This window comes from Corapipo altera, unplaced genomic scaffold, assembly GCF_003945725.1.
Source record: "Corapipo altera isolate COAL_440 unplaced genomic scaffold, ASM394572v1 57, whole genome shotgun sequence".
Classification (NCBI taxonomy): Eukaryota; Metazoa; Chordata; class Aves; order Passeriformes; family Pipridae; genus Corapipo; species Corapipo altera.
This window is the reverse complement of record NW_020884905.1, coordinates 3,874,059-3,898,110: the sequence shown is the minus strand read 5'-3', so window position 1 is coordinate 3,898,110 and position 24,052 is coordinate 3,874,059. Positions and strand designations below refer to the sequence as shown.

Sequence of the window (24,052 nt, the reverse complement as noted above, 5' to 3'; positions counted from 1 at the left end):
AGAGTGAAGAATTAAATAATATGAATTTTTACAGTGCAGTCCTGACAGCCTCATAAATATTATGGTCATAAGTTGCAGTTTCCTAAAAATCTCATTTTATCTTTTATTACAAAAATATGACCAAAGGGCCAAGTCCTGCTCATTTTACATGTGTGAGTATTCCCAATGACAACACAATTTTTCAGTAAGTGAGGTTACCAGATTCAGCCTTATGTCAGCTAGTGGAGCAAAAGCACAGTGTTATCTACATATCTATTAGGAGACCAGAATCTTGTATTTAACCATGAGAAAAACCTTGTGTGTTGGTGAAATATAACAAATAACAAAGAAAACTGTAGGTCTACATTCAAAGAGGCAATATACAACACCGAGAAAGGAAAAGCACACAGCTAATGCACATAAGATGCCAGTTTTGCCAGTTATGCTGGTACCAGTTTGGCCAAGCCCAATATTCCTGCTAGGCTGTAAGTAATCACTAAAGCTGCAGCAAATATAAGAATACTTAAATTACTGTAAATGGATTTTTACTTCTGAGGAAAGCTCTGATTTTGTGTATTTTCTTCTAAAGTTTGAAAAAGAGCAGCTATAGAGAGAGCTGAGCTGGATGAAATGCATTCTCCTAGAGGTCAAATAAAGGTGAAGGCCACGGGCACTACTTAAGAAACTTCTTTGAGAGATGTGCATTCTCAGGAGCTGGGACAAGAAGTGTGTGCCCATCTCCCCATAACCGGTCAGTGGTATTTTTCCAGCCACAGTGCTGTGCAAGTAGGACAGGATAGTCAAATACAGATGAGGCATACATTAAAAGGAAAACTAAACTTGGGGTGATAGGAGGAAAAGAATTATTTATAGAGGTTTTGGAAAGTTTATAAATCATAGAAATTTATCTATAAAGTCTAAAGAAGAGAAACTATGGGAGTATATTGTCTTATCTCCTGTAAATTACAGGCAACTGTTATTTAACCATGAACTGAGCCTGCTGGACTTCAACACAGCATAGCCTGTATTTGGCTAGCCTGCATTTTTCAGGGAGGCATTGAGTCTCAATTCGAAGACACTGAGAGCCAAGGAATCAACCACAGCCCTTGTTTATTCCAAGGATTATTTGTTATCAGTGGTACTGAACTAGGTACTGAACAGTCCGCTATTTTATTTTGCTTAATTCCAGCTTCTAGACATTACTCCTTCTTATTTAACTGTGGTAGGTTCAAGTGGCCCTTATATTCAATATTTTCCCTGTGCATATATGCATACATTGTTATCAACTCACCTTTCAGTCTCTTTGGTTCAGTGAGTAGTTTAAGATTTTTAGTTCTTCAATTACATGGCATTTTCTCTGATTTCAGATCATTCCATAGCTCTTCTCTATACTTACTTCATTTTTTCCAGTATCCATCTTGCAATATGAGTATCAGAACTGGCTCAACCACCATCATAACTTTGCACATACAGGTAAAAATTGTCAGCATTAACAGCTGTGCTCTGTCTATAAGTCAAGGTTTGCACAAACCCTTTCTGCTACAGCAAACTCATCAGCTTACTCAGCTTGTCCTTTTTAAACTTTTCCATTGTGTAGGAGAGCCTACGTTCCTTATTAGGTATATATTGATAGATTTTATTAAAACATACATTGTTTGAACGAGATCCAGTTTATAAAAGGTCAAGAATTCCTCTGTATCTTTGCCTGAAGTAATTTTTATATCTATTTTTAACTGCCTTTAAATAGGCCATAGAGACTGCTATATTGTGGTGTGTTTTCTGACACCACAGTAATTCTTGATATTTCAGATATAACTGATCAGAAGATGCTGGCAGACACAGTCACTGCCACATCCAAGAGCATTATTCTAGGGCCGTGCTCATTTGCATGTGAGAGCAAAGCTGGCAATCTCAGCTTTCCTGGTTAAGGAATGGAAATGGAAAATGAAAAACAAAAAAAAAGGATCTTAGTCCCATGGTTTTCAAATCAATCTCTTCATGTTAGTGCAAGACTCATGAGTCCTGAATGATTGAATTTGACAGTATTCCTAAAGGGCACAATAGCATGAAGAGATTTGTCTCAACCTGGTGCCAAAGAGAGCAAAATTTTGCCATAGAATCATATTGCTAACAGAAAGAGTAATTAAAATTTGGAAAGCATGTGTCATTCAGCGTAATGAAAACTGAATGGTACATTTAATAGTCTCTACTATCATTAAAACTGAATTTTCTATATATGTATATTTGTATATATATTTTTAATACTGCCATTAAATATACTTTTATTTGCTCATTTCCAAGTAGTTTCTGGTTTCTAATTTATGAACAGATGTTCGTGGCATCAAGGGGATGTTAAGGATCTCCTACCTCTGTGCTGGATCCGTTCATCAGTTACCTTCCTGGACCTTGCTTATCAGTTTTTCAAGGCTGGAAGACAGTACAAACACACGGAGGCTTCTAGTTTAATTGACCTAGGAAGAGGTTAATAGATGTGCTCTAGTGTCAGCATGGATTCTTTTAGGCCTGTCAGCAGATACAAAAAGTTTGATTCAGCTGCAGATTCTGGCAGCAGTGGATGCAATCACACAGCAATGTTTGGATCATTTCTTGGCAAGCTCCCAGAGGTGGGCTTTGATGATGGCTTGTCAGCCATAAGGAATGTTCTGCACAGGCCTGTATTGTCATTTGGCTTCTCATCCTTCATATCCAACCTAGAGATAAAACCACAAGAGAAGACAATGCAGCAGTTAGGCTCGCAGAGCATTAGAGGTTCTGCTTTGTTTGTCATATTCTGTAGATGTAATTTCTTCTCTTTCCTTCTGAGAAGTTCCTACCGTGGTGCACTGTTAGAACTGGAAGCTCAGTGTCGAATGATAAGGTAGAGCCTTCTTTGCCCCAAGAGTGAAGGAGTTTCTGCTAATCCAAGCCAACAGGAAAGAAGAAGTGTCTCCTACTGTAGGAAAGGCACAGAAGTTGTGCAGAAGCAACTCACAAGCTGTGTTTTTACCTATTCTACATTAATTCAAAAAAAAGCAAAAATAAGCTGGAGATATTTAAGCAAGTACTGAGGAAATACAGTGGAAACAGTACACCTAATCTGTCACTCTCCCATTAAGATGTACATGGAGATAGACATTGATGAAGAAGTGACTTTTGAGAAGACATTCATATGAGGACAGTCATAGTCAATTTGACTGAACTTCTGCCTTAAACAGAGGAGAGGCAAGAAAGAACAGAATTTGGCCTACATTATTTTGCCATTATCCCTCATTTAATTCATGTTTAGTATAATCTGCTTTTAAATACTGTCACCCTTAACTGAAATTATTGAGCTAGCATACTTAACTTTGCTTAATGTCAAACTGCTGCCCTGGCTTATTAGAGCCCTAAACAGAAAGTGTAAATTAGAACAACTGTGGGGAAAAAAACTCCCACACATCAAACCTCACTGCTGAAAACCACCAAAGCAGCTCAGCAACTTGATTCTGCACCCTCCTTTTAGACTGTATAATAGGAAACGTAAATTAGCAAAAGTGGTGGAACCTGTTTCCGCTTTTAACAATTTGTTAGCCTAAGCACAGCTTGTTATAATGTAAAGTCATATTAGAATGTTGCCTTGGAAACTTTGTCAGCCTCAGGTTTGGTTGTTATCTACTAAGGGCTGCAATTACAGATCCCTACCTGAACTATGCAATAACCAAGAGTGGTTTAGTTCATATTCTAATAAACAGGAGACCTATGCAATAGCGCGTGCAGGGTAGCTACTCTTTAAGAGTCTCTCTGTCTACAAGAGCAATGTTATTTTACCTTAAAAATTGATCAAAGTGGATAAAAGACAAAGAATGCTAATTCTTTTATTTGCAGACAGGCAACTGCATTGGTTTTGGTAAAATCCAACTGCTTCAAATATCAGCAAAACATTATTCCACTAAATTTCCTACTCCTGCTCATTGCTGGGCAGTGGTTACGGCGCAGACCAGAGCCAAGATGCAAATTCAATTTGTGTTCAGTGCGATCCTTCTTCTTGCGTAATCAGGTAATAAGGCAAAGCTGCAAGCCAAGCTGTTCCCCCGTTATTACGGTGTGAGCGAGGCCGCTCCACGGCCTCTGGGCTATTTGACTGAACTCACAGCGGAGCTAATGAGGACAAGATCTTATTGGAGACAGTAATTATTTCGCAATAACCACAAGCAAAAAAAGCAAATCTAAGGGCCGAAGACTGTTGCAGGGGGCACGAACACCACTAAGGCAGCCCGCCCCGACGGCGCCGGGCCCGGGGGCGGCACCGGTGACTCGCGGGCCCCGCCCCCCTTCGAACCCGCCACGCCGCTGTGGGCGGGCCCTTCCCCGATGCCTGGCCAATCGTAGCACGTCTTTCCCCGCGTGGCGCCGCCATTGGCCGGGGCCGCGGCTTCCGTCGAGGGCCGGGATTGGCGGCAGCGCGCGCGCGGCGAAAGGGCGGCAGCAGCAAAACGCCGGCGCGGCGCGCGCCAGTGTCCGCGTGAGTGTCCGCCACCGCGCGAGCCCCTCCCGCCCCGCGCGACCCCCGCCCGCCCGCCCCACCCCCCCACCCCCTTCCCCCCGCAGCCCCGGCCATGGCGGACCCGGGGCTGGCGCGGCCCCTCCGCCGGGACGGGGCCCTCCACGACCCGCCCTGACGCGGCCTCTCCGCCTGTGGGAGACCCGCTCCGCGCGTCCCCACCCCTCTGCTGCCGGCCGGTCCCCGCGGAGGCCGTTCCCCTGCGGTGCTGAGCGGTGACCCCGCAGTCCCGTGTTCTCCCCGCTGCGGCCGCCCGTGAGTCCCGCGACCGGTGGCGAACCCTGGGACGGGCGCTCGGGCCGCGGCCTCGCCGTCAGGGGCTGTGCCGCAGAGCCGGTGACGAGCCCCGGGTACTCCCCTTGGTCTGGCAGCGGTGACACCACCGGTGCGAACGGAAGTGCTGGAGGCGGGACGGCTGTTGCCTGTCTTGGAACAGACGGATTTACTGTATCAATATCCGTATTAACTTGCACTCTTCGTGCTGCCGGTGAGGCCCTGCTGTTACAGGTTTGGAACAGGCTCATCTGTCTGCTCAACACTGGCAGAGGGAGTGTCTGTCTCTAAGAGACTAGAAACCTCTCTAATCTCATTCCAGTAGTTTCCAAGTCCCACTCTCCAGCAAAGCTCTGTCAAAAGAGGAGGCTGTTGCTTGTCCCTGTTCTGTTACACATGGATGACAGACTAAAGGTAGCTCGAATTCTTTGGGGACAAAATGTATTTCCAGCTCATAGCTGAAAGAGATGAATCCTTTCATTGGGAGTTTTCCAGAATATGTTTCCCCTGTGTAGAAAAGTTCATCCAGAACTTTGAAGGTTTGACAAAGTAACAAGCAAGGAAGATTTTTGAATGGAACTAGTATGGGGAACTGTCAGAGTTGGTGCTTCCAGGCTCACTTATCACCTGTTATTCTGCCCCGGGGCTCCCTGCCACTCTTTCACTCATGAAATAGAATTATCAGGGTTTTTTTGATTGTACAGTATTAACTGTAAATGTACTAATTTGCAGTTTTATGTAGTATTCCCAATATTTGGGAAGAAGCACTTCAAAATAAGCCTATGCTATTTTTTCTTGTTATGGTGGGAGGACAACAAATAATTATGCCTTCTGTTGAGATTGTCTAGGAGGGAGAGAAATCTCTTGTATTGAGAAGATATTTTTTTCTCTTATAATTTCTTTCAGGTTTTCTGTCTTTCTACAGCTGTTGCAGTGTGCAATGCAGCTATTTCTGTGTGCATCAGTTCCTTGCCTTTCAAAGCAAACTTCAGGGAAAAGACAATGCTTTAATATGAATGAGGAAATGTGAAAGATGAAAGAAAATCATTATCTAATCTTATCCTTTAGTCTTTCTTCCTTTCACCCCTCTTCCCTTTTACTAGAGATAGGGTGGTTTGGTATTTCTCTGGGATGATGGGTGACACTTTGTTGGTTTGGGTAACACAGAGGAACTCCTCAGGCTCCCTGAATCTCATCTTAAGGACTGAGTGCAGGGCCGGGAAGTGTCTTACCAGATATGCTTGCTCCCCCAGGTGTCCAGAAGTGGCCCTCGAAGTCTTGGATTTTTTACTTGAGATTTGTTTTATGATGGAGACGATGTTGGAGTCTCACCGTGATGAACAGCACCCTCATCAGGCTGAAGACTTCCACAGGAAGCTTGAGCAGAACAGCAAGCTTTCAGGTATATGCTGAAATAGGAATTGTTAACATTATGTTTTGTTGCTGGCATGCTGCTTCATCACTTCAGGAAGTTTCAATATAGATTATAAGCCTGTCTGTATATGGTCCTGGTGTATAAAGAATTAATGAAATGAAAAGATTTGAGGTGGCTTTTGATTTTAAGTTTATTCCTGCTTTTTGTGTGTTATAATTTGTCACAATTTGCTAAACTTACTATTTATTTATTATAGAATATGTTATTATAAGAGGATACTAGAATTCAAAAAAGCTAGCCCTGGAGAATAAAATTCTCTGACCAAACAAGTACACAAACTCAGTACTTTGCCTTTTAACCTATAATTGCTGGCCTTATCCTTCAATATCTTTAGATGTGATTATGTGCATAAAAACACTCCTTCTTCTTTGTAGAAGCTGAACTAAGAACATGTTCTGATAGTGGTTTTGCTGTTCATTTTTTGGTCTCTTTGTGTATTTACCAAATCTTCGTTCGCGAAGCCTAGCCATGATGATGATGTGTATTTACGTGGGTCTGGACTTTATGTACAATGCTTGCTCAGTAATCCCAGATGATCAGCCAGTTTATATATATGATGGCTACTGATTTTTCTAAAATGGATAGTCTCTGTCAGTCTCCTGCACATCCGTGTTCAGAATTACATCGAGTGATGCTGAATAGTGTTTGTCTTGCTTGGCAAATACGGAAATTACTTTAAAATCTGCTCACAGAAAATGTTGGATGTTACTATTATTATACACTGATGGTACAATGACTGTATGTTCTCTATACCCAACTGGGTATTCGGGCCCTGAGAAGAGACTAGGTGATGTTCATACTGCTATCTATCAACAAGGGCAGTCACTGACTTTTTCTAGCACTTCTCAGGATCTTTCACGCAGGCAGCTGTGTTGATTTCCTAAATGCTTCCAGTGCCTTGGGTAGGCACTGCAGCCTGTTACCTCGCTGGAAGTGCTCTGACAGCACTGAACTCTGTTCAGGGTGGAATCTGAATTCAATGTCAGACAAAATGGAGTATTTGGCAGATTCTATAGAAGTTGTTGAGGGAGCTTTCCATGATTCTTAGTATATACCTTAGGACTGTTAGACTGGGGGCACAGAACAACCCAAAAACTGTCATTAATTCATTATTTATTTTTAGAATGAAAAATGTACACTTATTTTTCTATTTGATTGACTTTTCAAATGCCAGTTTGTGCTTGGTTCTATATAATAAAATATTCCTTACCCCTGCTTCAGAGAAATTAGTCACAGCCTCTACATACTTGATAGCTTCAAAAGAGTGAATTCTTATGCAGGGTATAGAAAACACTTAAAATACAAGAATTAGTAAACTGAATGGAAGACTACATGATTTTTTTAAAATAATACAGTATAGCATCCTTGTCGTGCCATCTAGTGATTGCAGCACAAAGTGCAGCAACTTAAATGCAGACCAAATGTGGGTTTTGATGTTTACTATTTTAAGGAAGTGTGAAAGATTGCATTATTGATCTTAAAAGTATATAAAAAATAATTCCTCTTCTGCATTTTTGATATGGATCTGATGGATATGCACCTGTGCTTACAGAAACAACTATTACAGTTTTGTCCTGAAATTGATATTGCAAATCTCATGTAAACATTTGGCAATGAGCTGTAGATGTTGTACTAATCAGAAGGCTTTTGCCCTCTCAGGATCTCCTGGGTATCAAATGAGTAAAAAATAATTTTTTAAATGCTGCAGCTTATAAGGGAGTGGGTTGAATAACAATATCAAGTATGCAGATGGTAATGTCAGCAGGGATAAGATACCTTTGTGCTGTTTTTAACTCTGTATATGTGAATTCATAGTCCTGTGAATTGAAGTATAATTTGTGATCTCAAATATACATCAGATATTGAATCAAGTAATAAAGTTCCTAACTTTTTTCCCCCGTTCTTTCCACCACAGGAATAAAAAAAGATATTGAAAAACTTTATGAAGCGGTGCCACAGCTTGTAAATGTGTTCAAAATTAAGGAAAAAATTGGAGAAGGTAAATGTTTCATTTTAGCTTGCTTAGACTTAGATTTCTTTTGGCATTTCTAATTTAAAAAGTATAAATCTAAGATCCCAATATATGCAGTTTAATCCAAATTCCTTTTTGACTTACTACTTGGTCTCTGTAGGAATTCTAATAGCTGAGCACATAGATGTGTTAATTAGGAACATTTTCAAGCTATTTTCTTGAAAATCTGGTATATTAAAGCCTTTTAAAACAACACTGCAATTTTGACAATTAAAAATTTTTGAGGTATATTCAGGTAAATAAGTCTTAACATTCCATTCTTTTTCTCCTTTTTGTGAGAAGTCTATTTATTTTACTCTTGGGTGCAAACAATGCTTTTCAAAAATACCACTTGCAGTTTGGCAGCATTATGAGAAAACAAGCTTCAACTTAGGTAACTGTTGTTGCTGTAATGAATTATATTGAAGGCATGGGTCTCTAGATTTTTATTTTTTTTAATGAGTGCAAAAAATATTTCAGAGTTTTTGCTGGCCTTTTTATGTATGTGTTTACTCAGACTCTTGAACTAGCATGATGCAGACACAATACTTAAAATGTAATTAAAAAGTAATTTGTATTTTTTATTCATATGGAAGAACACTTCAACTTGTGTATTCAGATATCTCAGTTCTGAATTAACCTCCTAAGAGGTATATTGGGATATCCTTAAAATTAAATGGATGGGTAAGTTTATTGTGAAGCCTGAAAAATCCCTTTCTCAAATGAATCTGTCACATTCTTTTTGCTAATGCTCTGGGAAAACAAACAATAGGAGTCACACATCATGTGAGAAGCCTTACTTTATAGATAAGGTACAGAATTAAGAAAAAATGTAGCAATTTCAGAAGTGCTTTGAATAGCAAAGGCAGTGCCTTCCACATTAGCATTATATAGTCCTCTTACATTGTAGAGAGAGGAGTTGGATGTCAGATGAAAGTAAGCTACCTGAACAAGAAAGCAAATCAAAGATAGGAAATTTACATTCAAAGAGCTCTGTGTCCCAGGCAAGTTAGACAGTGTTATATTTGCATTTTTACTGACATAAACTTGTATACAAGATCACGGAACTCAGTAGTAGAAAAAAGGAACTGGATTTTTCTCTTTTAGAATCTGCTTTTGATGTAGTATCAAGTACACTGCAGGATTGTGAACAGTTACATCACTTCTGTAAAAAGCTGCATTGACCTAATTAAAAATGTTGAAGACAGTGTTTTTCTTCCTTGTTTACAGGTACTTTTAGTTCTGTTTACTTGGCCACAGCACAACTACAAACTGGATTAGAGGAAAAAATGGCTCTGAAACACTTGATTCCAACCAGCCACCCTCTGCGAATTGCTGCTGAACTTCAGTGCCTCACAGTAGCAGGGTACATAAACAAAAAAATTATGATTGTCGTGACTAAACTGCTGAACACTGGCTCACTGTTCTGTATTTATTTATTTTAAATTTTGGCACTTCTCTTGCTTTTTTTTAACCACAGACATGAAAATTCTTTTTATCGAGAGCAAATAACAAATGGAGTGTCTTACCTGTAACGGATGCCCTTTTCTGCTAATCTCAGTTTGCAGAGGGTGCTCTGTTTTCCATCTGAGAAATTCCATGATGTATCTCTGTGATAACAAAAATTCCAGTTCTGAAATGCTTGGAAAAAAGAATCTCTTCATTAGAAAATGTGGGTTTAGGAATGAATACTTGTTGCCAGAGTGCGCTGAATAACACCTTCTTAAAGTAGTTGGATCGTGAAGGTTAGGTCCTATACTTAATTACAGCGGTAACTACAAACCATGGCCCCACAAATAATCTCTGGTGCCCTCACTGCAAATTGCAAAACTCAAATGGAACATAGCAATGAGCAGCAACAGCACAACTACTGATTGCTGATAAGACTGCTGTCAAGATATAAGTTAGGATTATAAAAGAAAGCCTGACTGAATTTTTTAAGAAATAAAGGAAAATAAACATTCATCTTCTGGTCTTTATTCAGTAACATTACTTTTCTTCTAGGGGACAAGATAATGTTATGGGAGTTAAATATTGCTTTAGGAAAAATGATCATGTGGTTATTGTTATGCCATACCTGGAACATGAATCCTTCTTGGTGAGTCTATTTTAATGTGTAGTAAAACATTTAATTAAGAGCAGTTGCATAATTATTCTGTAATTATTCTACGATTCTATGAATTACAGTATCCAAATAATCTTTCAGGACATTCTGAATTCTCTTTCCTTTGAAGAAGTGAGGGAATACATGTTTAATCTGTTCAAAGCGTTGAGGCGCATTCATCACTTTGGTATTGTTCACCGTGACGTCAAGCCCAGTAACTTCCTCTACAACAGGCAGCTAAAAAAGTAAGTCTGGCCATACTGTGATCTCATCTGGGGATGTGTGCCTTGGCAGAACAGAGTCTATTAGGCTTTTAGGCTTCTTTCCTTCCAGCTGCATAAGACATGCTTAAGTAATAAAGCTAAAAAAGGTGGGTTTTTTTAATTTGTAATACTTTTCTTTCAGTGTTTAGGGATTTAAGGAGGGAGGGATTTTTTTTAACTTAATAGCTGCTTCACAGAGTGACAAGTACCTGAAAAAATGAATATTTTACTACTGAGTAAAAGTATTACATTTACAAATAAGAACAAGAAGAGTTATGTCAGTATTTTTTTTAAAGAGAAAGCTAATTGTAAGTTTGTGGTGCACAGAATGATACTTGTACATTTTTAACAGTGGATAGAGTAAAACCGATACAGGTAAGATAGCTGGATTTGCGCTGTTTTCACCTTGCACTGAATTAATGTTCATAACTAGTAGGTTTGGCTTTTTTGCCTGCAAGTTACAATATTTAAAGACTGTAAAAACTGAGGTACTGCCTTTTTGTGAAGAGCTGAAATGGACAGAATGCATCAGTGCCAGCAGTCCTAGAGCTGTATCAGTTGGGACACTGATGTGCTGGAGCGTCTCCAAAGCAAAGCTGGTGAAGGGTCTTGAGCACAAGTCTGATGAGGAGCAGCTGAGGGAGCTGGATGTGTTTGGCCTGGAGAAAATGAGGCTCAGGGGAGACCTTATTGCTCTCTACAACTACCTGAAAGGAGGTTCTATCAGGGTGCACATCAGTCTCTTTTCCCAAGTAACAAGGGATAAGACGACAGGAAATGGCCTCAAGTTTCACCAGGGAAGGTTTACACTGGATGTTAGGAGAGATTTCTTCATCAAAAGGTTTATCAAACGTTGGAATGGGCTGCCCAGGGAAGTGGTTGAGTCATTATCCCTGGAGGGATTTAAAAGACCTGTAGATGTAGTGCTTAGGGACATGGCTTTGTGGGACTTGGCAGTTAGACTCAATTTTTAGAGGTCTTTTCCAGCCTAAATGTTGCTATGATTCTGAGTAGTGACAGTTTGTAGGGAAGATTTGATTGCATTTTGCCAAACCTGAAGCTTAAAAGTTTGAGAAATACTGTTTTCTTTTTTTTCTTTTAAATCTGTCAAAATGAATTTGTACTGTCACTTTGTGACAGCATTTGTCACATTCCAGCATTTGTTTGAGCCTTAATCTCTGCTTTGTGTGTGGAGGCCATGGAGTTGAGTTTGAGTCTCAGGGACTGGTGGATTGTGTCTGTGCTGGTTGAAGCAAAAAATAATTCTTTTAAAGACAGATCTGAAGTGTGAACTAATGTAGTCTTACCTGTCTGAAGACTCAAATTTCAGTAGTATTTGCCAGAAGTCTGTCAAAAATTTCAACATTGTCAGTCTTGTCTGTCTTCACTTCTACATTTGTCCTCTGCCCGTGGGAATCCTGCAGGAGTGAAGTTACTTGTACTTGACTGTTGTTGAAGGTTTGGAGCTGTAGGATTAAAACCCCAGAAATCAGTTGCTGGGAATATTTTTTTAACACCATGGAAGAAAGTTTGCATTTGAGAAGATTTTGGGACAACAAAACAATGAAGTAAGAGTGGTATAGGGTAAGAAACATTGAGGGGATAGGTTAAGATGGAACAATAGGAGGCGAATGAAGAAAACAGGACTGTGATGCTGGCAACAGTACAGATAAGCAACATATTGAACAAAATGTGAAAGAAAGATAAGTAAGCAAGTAATGGATAGTAAATTGAAATGATGGATAGATACTTTGTGACTCCTGATTCTAAATTTGTGTCTTTCAGGTATGCCTTGGTAGATTTTGGCTTGGCACAAGGAACCCCTGATACGAAAATTGAACTTCTGAAAACTGCCCACTCTGAAGACCAGCAGGAAAGTTGCTCGCAAAATAATCCCATTGTAGCCTTGGGAAATGGGGTTTCTGTCAGTGACGCAGCACCTAAACAGATAGCTCAACAGTCAGCCTCAAAAGCAGCTGACAGAAAGTCCAGCTCACTTTCAAAAGCACAGATTAAACAAGGAAGAGGAGGAAAGGTTCTCAGTCTCTTTCATTAATATTGTTGTATATGTTTAATGTGTTCCTTCATCCAACAGGGGGAGATGCAATACTTGCACAGAAGCCATGTGTGCACATTTTGCAGGGCCTCAGAGGGATGCACAGAGTCTACTCCTATGTAACTGTATTGGCTTCATCATTATCTGTTAAATATAATACCGTGCCAAAGGCTGTATGAAACCCTAGCACGGGTTACTATTTAGACAGCCTTAAATCCTTTTTTAAGAAACATGTACAGTGAAACTCCTCCCCAGGCCAATAATTATTCACCTGTATTTCGTTATTGCATAACAAATGCAGTACAGACTACACTCAGATTGTCTTGGGGCACTTCTGAGGTGTGATTCGTTTTGTAAGCATGTTTGCTGTTCTGTCTAGACCATGTTTTCTTCATCCACAGTAAACTGATGCCTGAAAACGACTTACATGCAGCTGTTCATGTTTTATGTCACTTCACACTTTTTTTTTTTGAACTGTCAGTATCCAGCTGACTGTGTGTTAGATTGGATCCTTATTGTCCTTTTTGTTGGTATTGCAGGAGGACTCTGTGCACCATTCTGTCCAGCGCTCTGTCTTTGGAGAGAGGAATTTCAATGTCTACAGTTCCACATACCAGGAGAATTCAAGTACAAAAGTAAAAGTATGACTCATCAGTAGGATCAATCTGTTACATATTTGGAAAATTATAGAACTGGTGGTTCTTTAAGACTGGACACCTCTCCAGGATAATGTGGAACTAAAAGTTTTTGAGCAGATTATTAAGTGTACCTTTGCTCAAAGGCTTAAGGATTTTTTCATTTCTGTTTCAGTCGCTTTTGAAACTCTTGAACAACTAGTTATGTAGCTGTCTCCTTAGCTGATCTTGTTTGGATGCTAAATTAATCTTTTTTCCTGTACCTGTATCTGTGTAACTGATCACTGAATCATAGAATATGCTGAGTTGGAAAGGACCTATCAGGATCATTGAGTCCAACTCCTTGTCCTGCACGGGACACCCTGAGAAACACACCACGTGTCTTGAGAGCGTTGTCCAAACACTTCTTGAACTCAGACAGGCTTGATGCCATGACCACTTCCCTGGGGAGCCTGCTCCAGTGCTCAACCTCCCTCTACTTATCTTGTGCAACTTTTTTTTTCTTTTACATATGAAGCTGAGGATAAAACTTGTAACTATTTTTTTGTCATTTGTCTAATATGACAAGGGGGAAACCCAACTAAATTAGAGGATTTTGTCAACAGTGAGTATTTTATTGCAGAATTAAGGTTAGTGCCTGAGTGTTGCTGTGGCTTTTCATATTCTTCTTATTCTCATATTGAACCAAAAAAATTCTTGAAACATTATATGAACTTGAAAAATACTTGGCTTGCAGCTTCAGAATATCTAATATATATATTGGGTTTTAGTAAACACTGAAAAATGTCTTCTGAAGGGGAAGGGGAGGAAATCAGAATATTTAGAAAGCTCCAGTGTCTGTTTTATAGATGTTGTGATACTGTTAAAAAAGATTTGGTGTCTTCTGTCCTAAAATTGCAGCTTCTTACTCACGAGCATTGGTTCAGTCTTAATATTTTAAATATGTCACTTTCTCTAAAATATCTACATTGCAGCTCATAAAACAAGCAAAGGTGATAGATGTTTCATCTAGGAAGTTAGTAACAAAGAAGAAGATTATTTTTACCAAAACTGTGAGCAATGGGGCAGCCAGGAAAGCTGCCGGTCCCTTAAACCCGCCCTGTGACTGTTACGCAACGGACAGAGTTTGCAGTGTTTGCCTTTCAAGGTAATTTGCTTTGGTAATGTTGTAAAATTTGTAAAATTGTCCACTCTGATGTCATACAAAGTCAGAAACTTAGATTTACTAGACAGTTCATTTAGTAGGTGAAAGATAGCATTTGATCTCTTAAACTCTTAAAAACTGAGTACTCTTTTTAAACAAGAGTGGTTCATGGAATTTGTGGGATAATTGGTTCACTGCTATCTGCAGCAACTAAGATCCTCTGTTAATGATTTTTTGTTGTATTTAATTATTCACCTACATATGTTGTAGAAAATCGCTTGAGTTAATTACAACGCTTAGAAAAGACAATACATCAATCTGTCATTAGTAGTTATCTTATAGGCCTAAATCATGCCAACACTTGGGATTCTGGAAATGGTGAAATGTAGAATAAAAAGCAAACATGACTGTTTTATATTAATTTAAAAAACTAATAGAATCACGGAATGGTTTGAGTTGGAAGGGACTTTAAAGATCATCCAGTTCCAAGCCCTTGCCATGGGCAGGGACACTTTTCACTAGACCAGGCTGCTCAAAGCCCTGTCCAGTCTGGCCTTGAACACTTCTAGGCAGGGGCATCCACAGCTTTTCTGGGCAACCTGTGCCAGTGTCTCCTGTTAGAGAATCTTAGTAGCTCAGTTCAACTCCGTCCCTCTGCAGTTAGTTTTGATTATGATATACTATTGCCTTTTATCCCCACATTATTTTTTAAATAATGATAATTTCGCAGCTTTTAGTTAATGACAAGTAAATTCTTGTCAACACTCAGAAAGAGCTAACCTTAGTTTACTCTGGACTAATACAGAGCCAGAGCATATACATTCATTTTTTGCCTTTGGTGAATTAGTTTCAACTTCAAAGTTTCCTATGAAAACAAGACTTTAACAAAAATTATGCTGCTCTTGGATGAAACTGGAAAAGGTCATTGTGAATTAAATATGCAGTAAATATTTCTCTGGTACTATCTTATGCTAGATAATACAATAAAAATATAATAGATAATATAATAAGGCTATGACCTTGTGCAACATAATGTCATGCTAGATAAGATGCTTCAAAGTTCTATAAAACTTGAATAAAGTAGGGTTAGGCTGTTTACACATCTTAAATAAATATATTCTAAAAATAATATTAAGCATTATTAGAACTTATTTATCAACATTTATATTCCGAATATGTTTACTTCTTATTACAAGGCCTCAACAAGTTGCTCCCAGGGCGGGAACACCTGGATTCAGAGCACCAGAAGTGTTAACAAAGTGCCCCACTCAGACCACAGGTACTGCACAACAGACCAAAACAAATGCCTTTTCTCACCTTTTGATCCTTCTAATTTATGCATATTTTGTTGTCTTTTCTTTTTTTATTGGAGGATTTTTTAACATGTGAAATTAATTTCTTCATCCCTTCTAACCCTTATCAAGCATTTCCTGATTTTAATTAAAAGTTTATTATTAGGAGGAAGAACAAGTCATGAATATTTTTCTTGTGTTTGAAACTCGAATATATCTTTGTTCATTTGAGGGTTAGGACCACATGCAGGAGTGGAATATAATATATTTAAAAACAAAACCCCATAATTTTTATCAAGTTTTTTGGCTTATTTATTCAAGAAAGATCTTGAATAAATCTTGGGGAAAGGACATACTGTAGACTTTTCTAGACAGATTGTCACATACTTTACTGTCATAGCAGGCATAATTAATGGTAGAATTGCAAATGGGTTCTAGAAAGCATCATTTATTGATTTTTATCAGAATTTTTTCTTTTCACTAGTGCTTTAAATAGCTAGTCTGTAAAAATAGCATAATCTTACTAAAATTTTAATTTCTCAGTGTTAAAGTCTAGTTAACAAGATTCAGTAGCTTGGGTAAATATCATGACACAGCAGAGGGATGGTTAATGCATTAGGTGTTGCAAGCAACATGGAAGAGGTTGTGCCTACCTAAGGATGGAGAGCCAATACAAGCAAACTTACCCATTACACTTTTGGTGTATGACTAGGAGTTTTGACTCATGAAAAAATACAAATGTCCTCAAAAGCTGGATTTAAAATAACAGGTTTTAGCCGCTTTTTTTCTGAATGCTTTTTGAGAAAGTTGACAATTTTCAGTAGTTAAAGTGTGTATACACACTCAAAATAGACTTAACAATACATTTGATCAGTTTATGCCTAGATAGTTTACTGTTATTTGAAACAATGTCTGCGCTGTGGGTATGACTGGGATTTCAGAGATATGGCAGCTTGTTTGGAGTTCTTGTGCCTATGCTGTAACAGTCAGCTTTATAGGCTACAAGCCATCCAGAAATCTAGGACAAGTTTAGACAATCCCTGAATCTGTCTAGACAGAATTTAGGCAGAAAGAAGACATACTTGGGAAATCTTGGACACATGCTGGTGTTAAACATGCTTTCAGACGGTTTTCTGTTCTCTAGGGTAATGGAGAGCAGGATTACAGAAAATAGGGGTAAATCTGGAAACTCTTACATGTGGCACTGACATCCCTAAAAGGTCTGAGTGGTGCTGAGCTCCTGTAGTATGTCAACAAAGGCCTTAATTAGAACTGGGTAGACCAATACTAATATTTATGATATTACATTTTATTTGAACTAACAAATATTCTTGTCCACTTCCATCTGGAACTGCTGGAGTCACCTCCTTGTATTCCTGCCAATCTTATGTCTAGTTTTGGTCTCTGTGCTGAGACCAACTTACCAGGTGGATCCAGCTGACTCTATCCAGAGCTACCACCGCACGTCGGACCCAGGTTTACAGTGCAGGGAATACAACCTAAACTCTCAAGCTGTTGCTACACAAGTCCATTACCCTTTCACTTGGTTTGTCCTGCTCCCCTTTCCTCACTAGTTAGATAACACTAGACAAAAGCATAGGAAAGAACCATGATTTTGATGTCATTCTGCAGGATCTTGGAGTCTGTCAATGATCACAGGTCTACCAGAATTGTAGGGCCAGGATTTGTTAACCATTCAGATGTATAATGCCTATCAATTTCAGCAAGAGTTACATAATTAAACCTTTTCAAAGGTCTTGACCTTGACTGCTCCAGCTTACTCAAACACATCCTCAGGGCGATGTACAAACCCTCAAACAGATCATCTTTTCAACAGTGATACAGTAATATTGAAACTTTTTTACAGGAACTATGCAGAAGGTAGAAAACTTTTCTGCTGTGAATTGTGCCAAATGATTAACTCGGATTTTTATTTTTTAATAAAAGACGTAAAATCTGGCTTTGGAACTAAGTCAACCTAACACTTTTTTTAAAAATGAAAGTTCTGTGCTGAGTGTTTCTAATTAAAACATCCAAATTAATTACTGCCTATTTTGCTACTTATTTTTTTGAAGAGGAGCAGGATGACTATGTCTTTATTTCCCAACTGTTAATTTTTCTCTTCAAAGTTAGAGAATCCTTCAAACTCTCTCCTTCACTAAACCTTACCATCACTCAAAATGTGCACCTTAGGGAGCCAAAGAAATTATGGCAGACAGGTATTCTTGTAACTTTCAGTACTAAAGTTTCCATCAGGCTTTGGCATCTATCCCCAGAGTACTCTCTGTACTCTTCATAACAGGGTGAAAGTGAAGAGTAAGTTCTACCTATTAGATTTAAACTACCTATATTGTCAAATGATTTCATATTAGAGAGCAACAAAGTTCATAGTAAGATAAATTTCTTAGTGCTGCCTACAGCCTCATTCCCCAAAAAATTCAGATTCACATTCATTTGTGAATTGGTTTTTATTTATGACCTTTATATAAGATTTTCTTCTTATGGAGTAAAGTTCAAGAAGTATCAAAACTAGGCATTTCATTTGACCCATCTCATCTCCCTGGGTAAAACAACTTTATACATTGCTTTGGTACATTTTAAGTTTATCAAGAAAAACACACTCTCTGCATGAAAGTAGGAAATTATTCTTCATTCTAATTATAGTAATTTCCACTCTTTGCTAAAGTAATTATCTATGTGACTAAAGTTAAGAAGTACTTCAGAACATAACTTTTGCTGATAGGAACTTTTCAGATCATAATTTCTTTTAAAAGGAGGTTGTGAGTTTAGTTATTACTAAATTTGCTTTCCTTTGCAGCAATTGACATGTGGTCTGCAGGAATCATATTCCTTTCTCTGCTCAGTGGACGGTATCCATTTTTCAAAGCAAGTGATGATTTAACTGCTTTGGCACAAATCATGACAGTCCGTGGATCCAGAGAAACCATTCAGGCTGCTAGAACTTTTGGTATGCAAACTTTAATTATGGGGAAAAGGGGAAAAATGTTATTTAATTCTGTGACTTACAATCTGATTTTTTTTTTGTTTCTGTATATAAATATATTTTTAGGTTTTAGAGTAATTTTGGAAGTAAATGACACTTTTTGCATGTAAAAACTAAAAGTACTAGTCTATATTTACAGACTTCTAAGATGTTTTTGTACTTTCTGTCTTTTACAATGTGTATATGGGGCGCTTCATGCCACAGTTTTTCCAGCCTGTCTACTGCCTTTCACTAAGTCAGGGCTACTTGAGGTGAAATATGCCAACTAAATATTTTCTACTGGCATTTGGTTAGAATTCTTGAGACAGTGTTTCTATTCCTGCAAAATTTGTCCTGGAGGCTTAAGTCAATATGACTTAATATTTAGATGATGTAAACCTTGCTTTCCCTCCACGCCCCAAGAAGAACTGGTAACAACAAAAAAACCAAAACCCAACAGCTGGCCTGTTTAAAAAACAGAAAATCACCTCCGCAAAACACACAACAAACCAAAATAACCATTCCCCTAATTGCTTGCAGGCCAAATGCTGCAGCACTTGCTACCTGTGTGTGTAACTAACAGTATCAGTGTTCATTCTCCAGACAAAGGTGTAAAAATCAGGGTATCTAATTTTCTTCAGTTCTGTTAGAATGACAGTGAAATGCAAAAAGGTGGTGTATGGGGTGGCTGACAACCTGTCACTACGTAATTTCTCTGAAACAAACTTGAAAGTTACAGCTGCATAGAAAGTATAATAAAACGTGGCTTACCTGTACAATTTTTTTCCTCCAGGTAAATCAGTTGTGTGTACCCAGGTTGTCCCAACTCAAAACCTACGAACCCTCTGTGAAAAGCTGAGAGGAACAAACAGTGGCTGTAAGAGATCTCAGGGAGAAGTGCCCAAAGGGTCTGAAAATGACTCAGCTTTGCCATTTGCAGTAGACAAACCATGTGCTCCTGAGGCACTTGGGAAACAAATTCAACAACGAAAAAGCCTTAAGGAAGGTGATAGTGCTTTGGAAATTAAGGCAACTGACATGAAAGGATGGGATCAGGTTCCTGATGAAGCATATGACTTACTTGATAAGCTACTAGATTTAAACCCTGCAACAAGAGTAACTGCAAAGGAGGCTTTGTTGCATCCTTTTTTTAAAGACATAAGACTCTGAGAAGATCCCATATTCTGTTATTCCTTTCATGTGTTTTATGTGGAAATGAGATACTGAGGCAGTTTTACCTTGTTGCCCTCAACATTTACACTCATTGAAATAACATCACACTGTGCTCTGAACTACTGAAATTTTGTCTTGTACAGTTAGACTGCAAATGTCAGTTTAAGAAATACGTGCAGATGTAAAAGTTACATAAACATCACTAACATGGTCTTATCCTTAGACACTTATGAGGGGTTATTGCTGTGCATACCTGTTCTCTGAAAAAGTTACCTTTGATCAAAAACAACAAAGAAAAAGAGTTTCATAAGCTCTATGCTTAATTCTCGAGATATTCCCTTAAAATTTACAAATTTGCCTTAAGGTATGACTGAAATAAGAAAGTGCTTGAGAGACTTTTTTCCATACTTGCATATTTCTGCTTTGTTCCTGTTTAGTACATGGGGGACTGAAAATGGAACAAAGTGTGTTCGTTTTATTCAGACTATTTTCAGAGAACAGTATTACTTTGGAAGTGTTGCTAGAGGAGAGGCCAGGTGCTGGAGGTTATATCATCAGAAGGAAAGCATAACTTTTAAAACTACATTTTTTTTTGTGTCTGACCTTTCCTACTTAGGCAGTAATAATAAATGCAGTACTCATTTTGCATAGCCCATATTCCTTAGTGCCACGGGTAACTGTCAGTATTCAATAGGTGCTGCCTTCAGAATGTCTCGTGTGACAGGCATAGGTTTGATTTCTGTTATAGAAACTGATTTTTAAAAAAATATCTGTTCAATAAATGATTTGGTTTTATAACTTCAGAAGCTTGTCTAGAGATGCTGTACAAAACTTAGCCAGGTAAGGTTTTCTGTGGGATGTTTCTGTTTGGGGAAAATCGTGCACACTGGTTTCCTGCATGAATTCCTCAGTCTAGAAGACACTTTTCAGATAGCTCTAGTGTGTATGACTGTTATAGTGGAAGTATCTTAATTATCAAGGAAGTCTTACCACAGACTTAGGAGCTGCCTATTGTCTGGTCCTAAGTAGGAAAATCCACCGTAATAACCCTGTACATTCAGTGTGTGAAGTAAGCTACATTATGTTCAGCAGACGTTTTTCTAAACCCCTTGATAATTCTGGGGACTGAAATGCAATACAGTGTTTTTCCATGTACATTTCTTGAAATGCTAATGGAGTTGTTGCTATAGGAGGTTACAGGCCATTCTGAGAAAAGATTGCTGCTTTGATACCTGTTGCATAACTGGTATGAACTGGTGGTTATAACAGTGCAAAGGTCCTGACCAGGGCTGGGGCTGAAGAGACACTATTTCAATATATTCAAAATCTTGAGCACATAGAAAGTGATGGTAATGTTGCTCTGTTCCTGGCATCAGCTGTTAGGGAAAAATATTTGCAGATGTCAGAATATTGATTGCAGAAAATCTTGAAACCCAGAAGACCCTGGGGCCCAGGTCTTAGTAATTTTTGCTGTTTATATAATTTCAACACAGCACATCACTGAGAAATTATTTATCTAAAGGAACTGTGGCCAAATTTGGCAAGGAGTGCTGTCTGCCAGTGTCTGCAGATGTATTGTTTCCTCCTACGTTCACTCGTGCTGTCTATGGTCTTATGAGAGCACTAGCTGACAGCAAGCGAAAATATGTCAACTATCTGTTGTGAACTTCCTAAGCAACTCCAGCTCTTTAGGCTTTCCTGCTAACAACCTTAAGCAGCTCCTTGCAACAGGCACTACAACAATTAACCACTGCATAAATTTAATAGCCAAAAAGGCAAAAGCATTACTAATGATGTTTTTAACAAAACATTAAGGGTAAATAAAATTTATAAGGAACAATTCTAAGCTCAGTGTATTCCATAATGAGCTGGAAGAACACATTGGTATTACTTCTTCCAGATAGCTATTTAAAACATAGAGAATTTTTTTTCCAGGGGAGGGATAAAGGAAAAGTGTGTTTGAACAAGCATATGCTTATGAAGTACTTTTTCTAGCACTCTACAAAAGAAGAAAGCCAGAAGTAAAATGTTAAATACAATGGGCTCTCACCAGAGGAAAAAAGAAAAAGAGGAAAAAATGAAGGAAAACAACAAGAAAACACTAAAACACTAGAGGTGAGCAGTGGTTGCCACTGAGTTTTCTGTTTCTCTCACCTGTAGTTCTGAGAATCTCATAATCTTGTAGGTAAAAGCCAAGTACTAAGATTCCTTTAAAGTTCAATTGCATGATTTGAGATGTTTCTAAACTGAATGTGAATCTCCTACCAGGAGAGCTACAATTAGAAAAAGATCTGCACAGAAATTACGTTGCTGCAGTAAATGTACAGGAGTTGAGAGGCCACAGCTGGGTTACTGTTGAGTTTTGGACACCATGCTATGACAAGGATATTAACAAATTGGACAGAAACCAAAAACGGCAGCAAAAATCAGCATGGACTTGGAAAGATGAGGAGAAACTGATACCTAGAATCCTGAGAACAGAGTGCTGGGAGCAAATATAAATACATCTGTGTATTTAGCATAGGGGAAGCTAGCTTATTCTCAACACTAAGCTAGACTGTGAGGAAATTGAGGCATTTGTGAGTTTGTTATTTTCATCCTAGTTGAAAAGGATAGTAAATACATATTTAGAAAAAGAGCATAATAGAACAACAGCATTTTAAAGGAAATTAATACTTAATGGCATAATGAATTCCTATTCTATAATGAAACAATGCAGCTCAAGTGTACGCTTATAGCAAGGACAGTTCTCTGACACATTACTGAACAATGTTCTTACTGCACTGTAGTTGTAAATGGCTTTTTGGTTGGGTTGGGGTTTTTTTATGTTTGTTTTTTTAGAGCACATAGTAAATTATTCTACTAAGGTAACCACAACATGTTCACTTCAGATTTCTCTTATATGTTTTCCAGAAAACAGAACATGTCCCAGGCCAGTGACAGTACATATATGGTTCATACCCCTCTCTGCTGCTGTATTGCTTGCTGGCCAGTTCAAGGGGTAGTAAATATTTAAATTGGCAGCCTGCACACAGTGGGTGGAAATTGGATAGTCCCTTTGATCATACGCTTACAAAGGCCAGCATATAGAGTTTTGTTACCCTGGTAACCAAAAATTTCTAGAACTGCTGAAGTAAGGGTCCAGTAAATCGGATATTTTGCATCAGGAAGGTACAGCATAACCCAGATAACCAAAGGTTTTTAAATTTGCCTCTTATATGGTTAAATCTGCCTCTCCCTGACTCAACCCTTTTTACTTTCATGTCCATTGACTCTGCAAGAATATTATCCCTATACAATGCTTTATTGTATCATGTTAAAAACTAACCACTATAAGCATTCCTGAGTATCCCCAGAGTATTGTTTATTCCATTTATGGAAAGACTTACATCTTCCTGTGGGTATATGGCAGGGAAGAGAATGGTTTTGTTACATGTTATTTGCGCTCTTGCATAACGTTCTTGCATAGTTTTCAGAGGAGTCAGATTTTAATCCAAACCCTAATTAAACCTTTGATTCAAAAATACTAGTGCTAAGAAATGTTTTGCCTAGGGTATTTATTCAATCCATGTCTTCTATATGGCATAAACAAACTACTTGTAACAAATAATGCATAATTAACTTTACTTCTTAATGGAAGAGATAGGGACGTAGCCTAACAATTGACATTTTAAAGGAAAATTAACATTTTATATGATTGATTTAATGAATGCCATAGGTCATGTGTAGAAGCAGGCAGGCCATTGATAAAACCTCTCTTGTACTTTCCATTCCCGTTTCCTCTCATCACCGCCCCCCAAAAATCCTACCAGAGGATTAGATGCCTGCACTTTCTCTTGCTGCTTTTGTCTTTAATGATTGTTTTGCTGCTTTGAATGTTACTGTGCGTTATGTGAATAACACCAATTATTTCCAAGTGTCCTGGGGTTCCTCTCTCAAGTCCTGCTTCTGTTCTACTGTCTGTTTACTTGTTTCAAAGATTTCAATTTCCTTATCAAAAACCTCTCACTTGGACTTGGCAGTGTAGGTAAGAAATTCCAGAGTTCTCTATAGCATTTCATTTTTCTTGTCCATAGTCTTGTCTTATCTGATCTGGGAATACCAATTTCAAATGAAAGAGAAAGCCTAACTTCTGCTGAAATTTCTACTCTGTGAGTACACACC

The 24,052-nt window shown here is 38.4% G+C and overlaps 1 protein-coding gene and 2 long non-coding RNA genes across 10 annotated transcripts; 1 reads left to right on the top strand and 2 right to left on the bottom strand.

The window, feature by feature from the left end:
• Nucleotides 1-2,440: 2,440 nt before the first annotated feature.
• LOC113951143 lies at nt 2,441-4,295 on the bottom strand. Of its 2 annotated transcripts, XR_003529055.1 has the most exons (3): nt 3,787-4,295; nt 2,814-2,929; nt 2,441-2,690 (listed from the first exon to the last, which is right to left on the bottom strand). It is a non-coding gene; the product is annotated as an uncharacterized LOC113951143 (long non-coding RNA). The 2 variants fall into 2 exon arrangements; XR_003529056.1 differs by lacking the exon at nt 2,814-2,929.
• A 129-nt stretch (nt 4,296-4,424) lies between these two features.
• Nucleotides 4,425-19,888, top strand: CDC7 (cell division cycle 7). Of its 7 annotated transcripts, XR_003529054.1 has the most exons (13): nt 4,425-4,480; nt 6,046-6,194; nt 8,143-8,226; nt 9,469-9,604; nt 10,243-10,336; nt 10,445-10,587; nt 12,391-12,640; nt 13,201-13,302; nt 14,271-14,443; nt 15,637-15,719; nt 17,128-17,258; nt 18,551-18,700; nt 19,509-19,620. XR_003529054.1 is itself a non-coding variant. In XM_027651795.1 (12 exons), the coding sequence occupies exons 2-12, from the start codon at nt 6,098-6,100 to the stop codon at nt 19,883-19,885; spliced, it is 1,527 nt and encodes a 508-aa protein (XP_027507596.1). In that variant the 5' UTR covers nt 4,425-4,480; nt 6,046-6,097; the 3' UTR covers nt 19,886-19,888. The 7 variants fall into 7 exon arrangements, 6 of the variants coding, with proteins under 6 accessions (XP_027507596.1, XP_027507593.1, XP_027507597.1 ...); XM_027651795.1 differs by lacking the exon at nt 17,128-17,258 and having other exon boundaries at nt 12,391-12,478; nt 19,509-19,888; XM_027651792.1 differs by lacking the exon at nt 17,128-17,258 and having other exon boundaries at nt 19,509-19,888.
• On the bottom strand, nt 9,732-19,580 carry LOC113951145. Its single transcript, XR_003529057.1, has 3 exons — nt 19,487-19,580; nt 11,913-12,023; nt 9,732-9,848 (listed from the first exon to the last, which is right to left on the bottom strand). It is a non-coding gene; the product is annotated as an uncharacterized LOC113951145 (long non-coding RNA).
• Nucleotides 19,889-24,052: the final 4,164 nt, after the last annotated feature.

What these genes read in the sequence shown, in the direction of transcription:
- CDC7 (XM_027651792.1), top strand. Translation starts at nt 6,098, where the DNA reads ATGATGGAGACGATGTTGGAGTCTCACCGTGATGAACAGCACCCTCAT. An exon ending in TACAACAGGCAGCTAAAAAA is followed by an intron (nt 10,588 to 12,390) that starts GTAAGTCTGGCC and finishes TGTGTCTTTCAG; the next exon opens with GTATGCCTTGGTAGATTTTG. An exon ending in GTGCCCCACTCAGACCACAG is followed by an intron (nt 15,720 to 18,550) that starts GTACTGCACAAC and finishes TTTCCTTTGCAG; the next exon opens with CAATTGACATGTGGTCTGCA.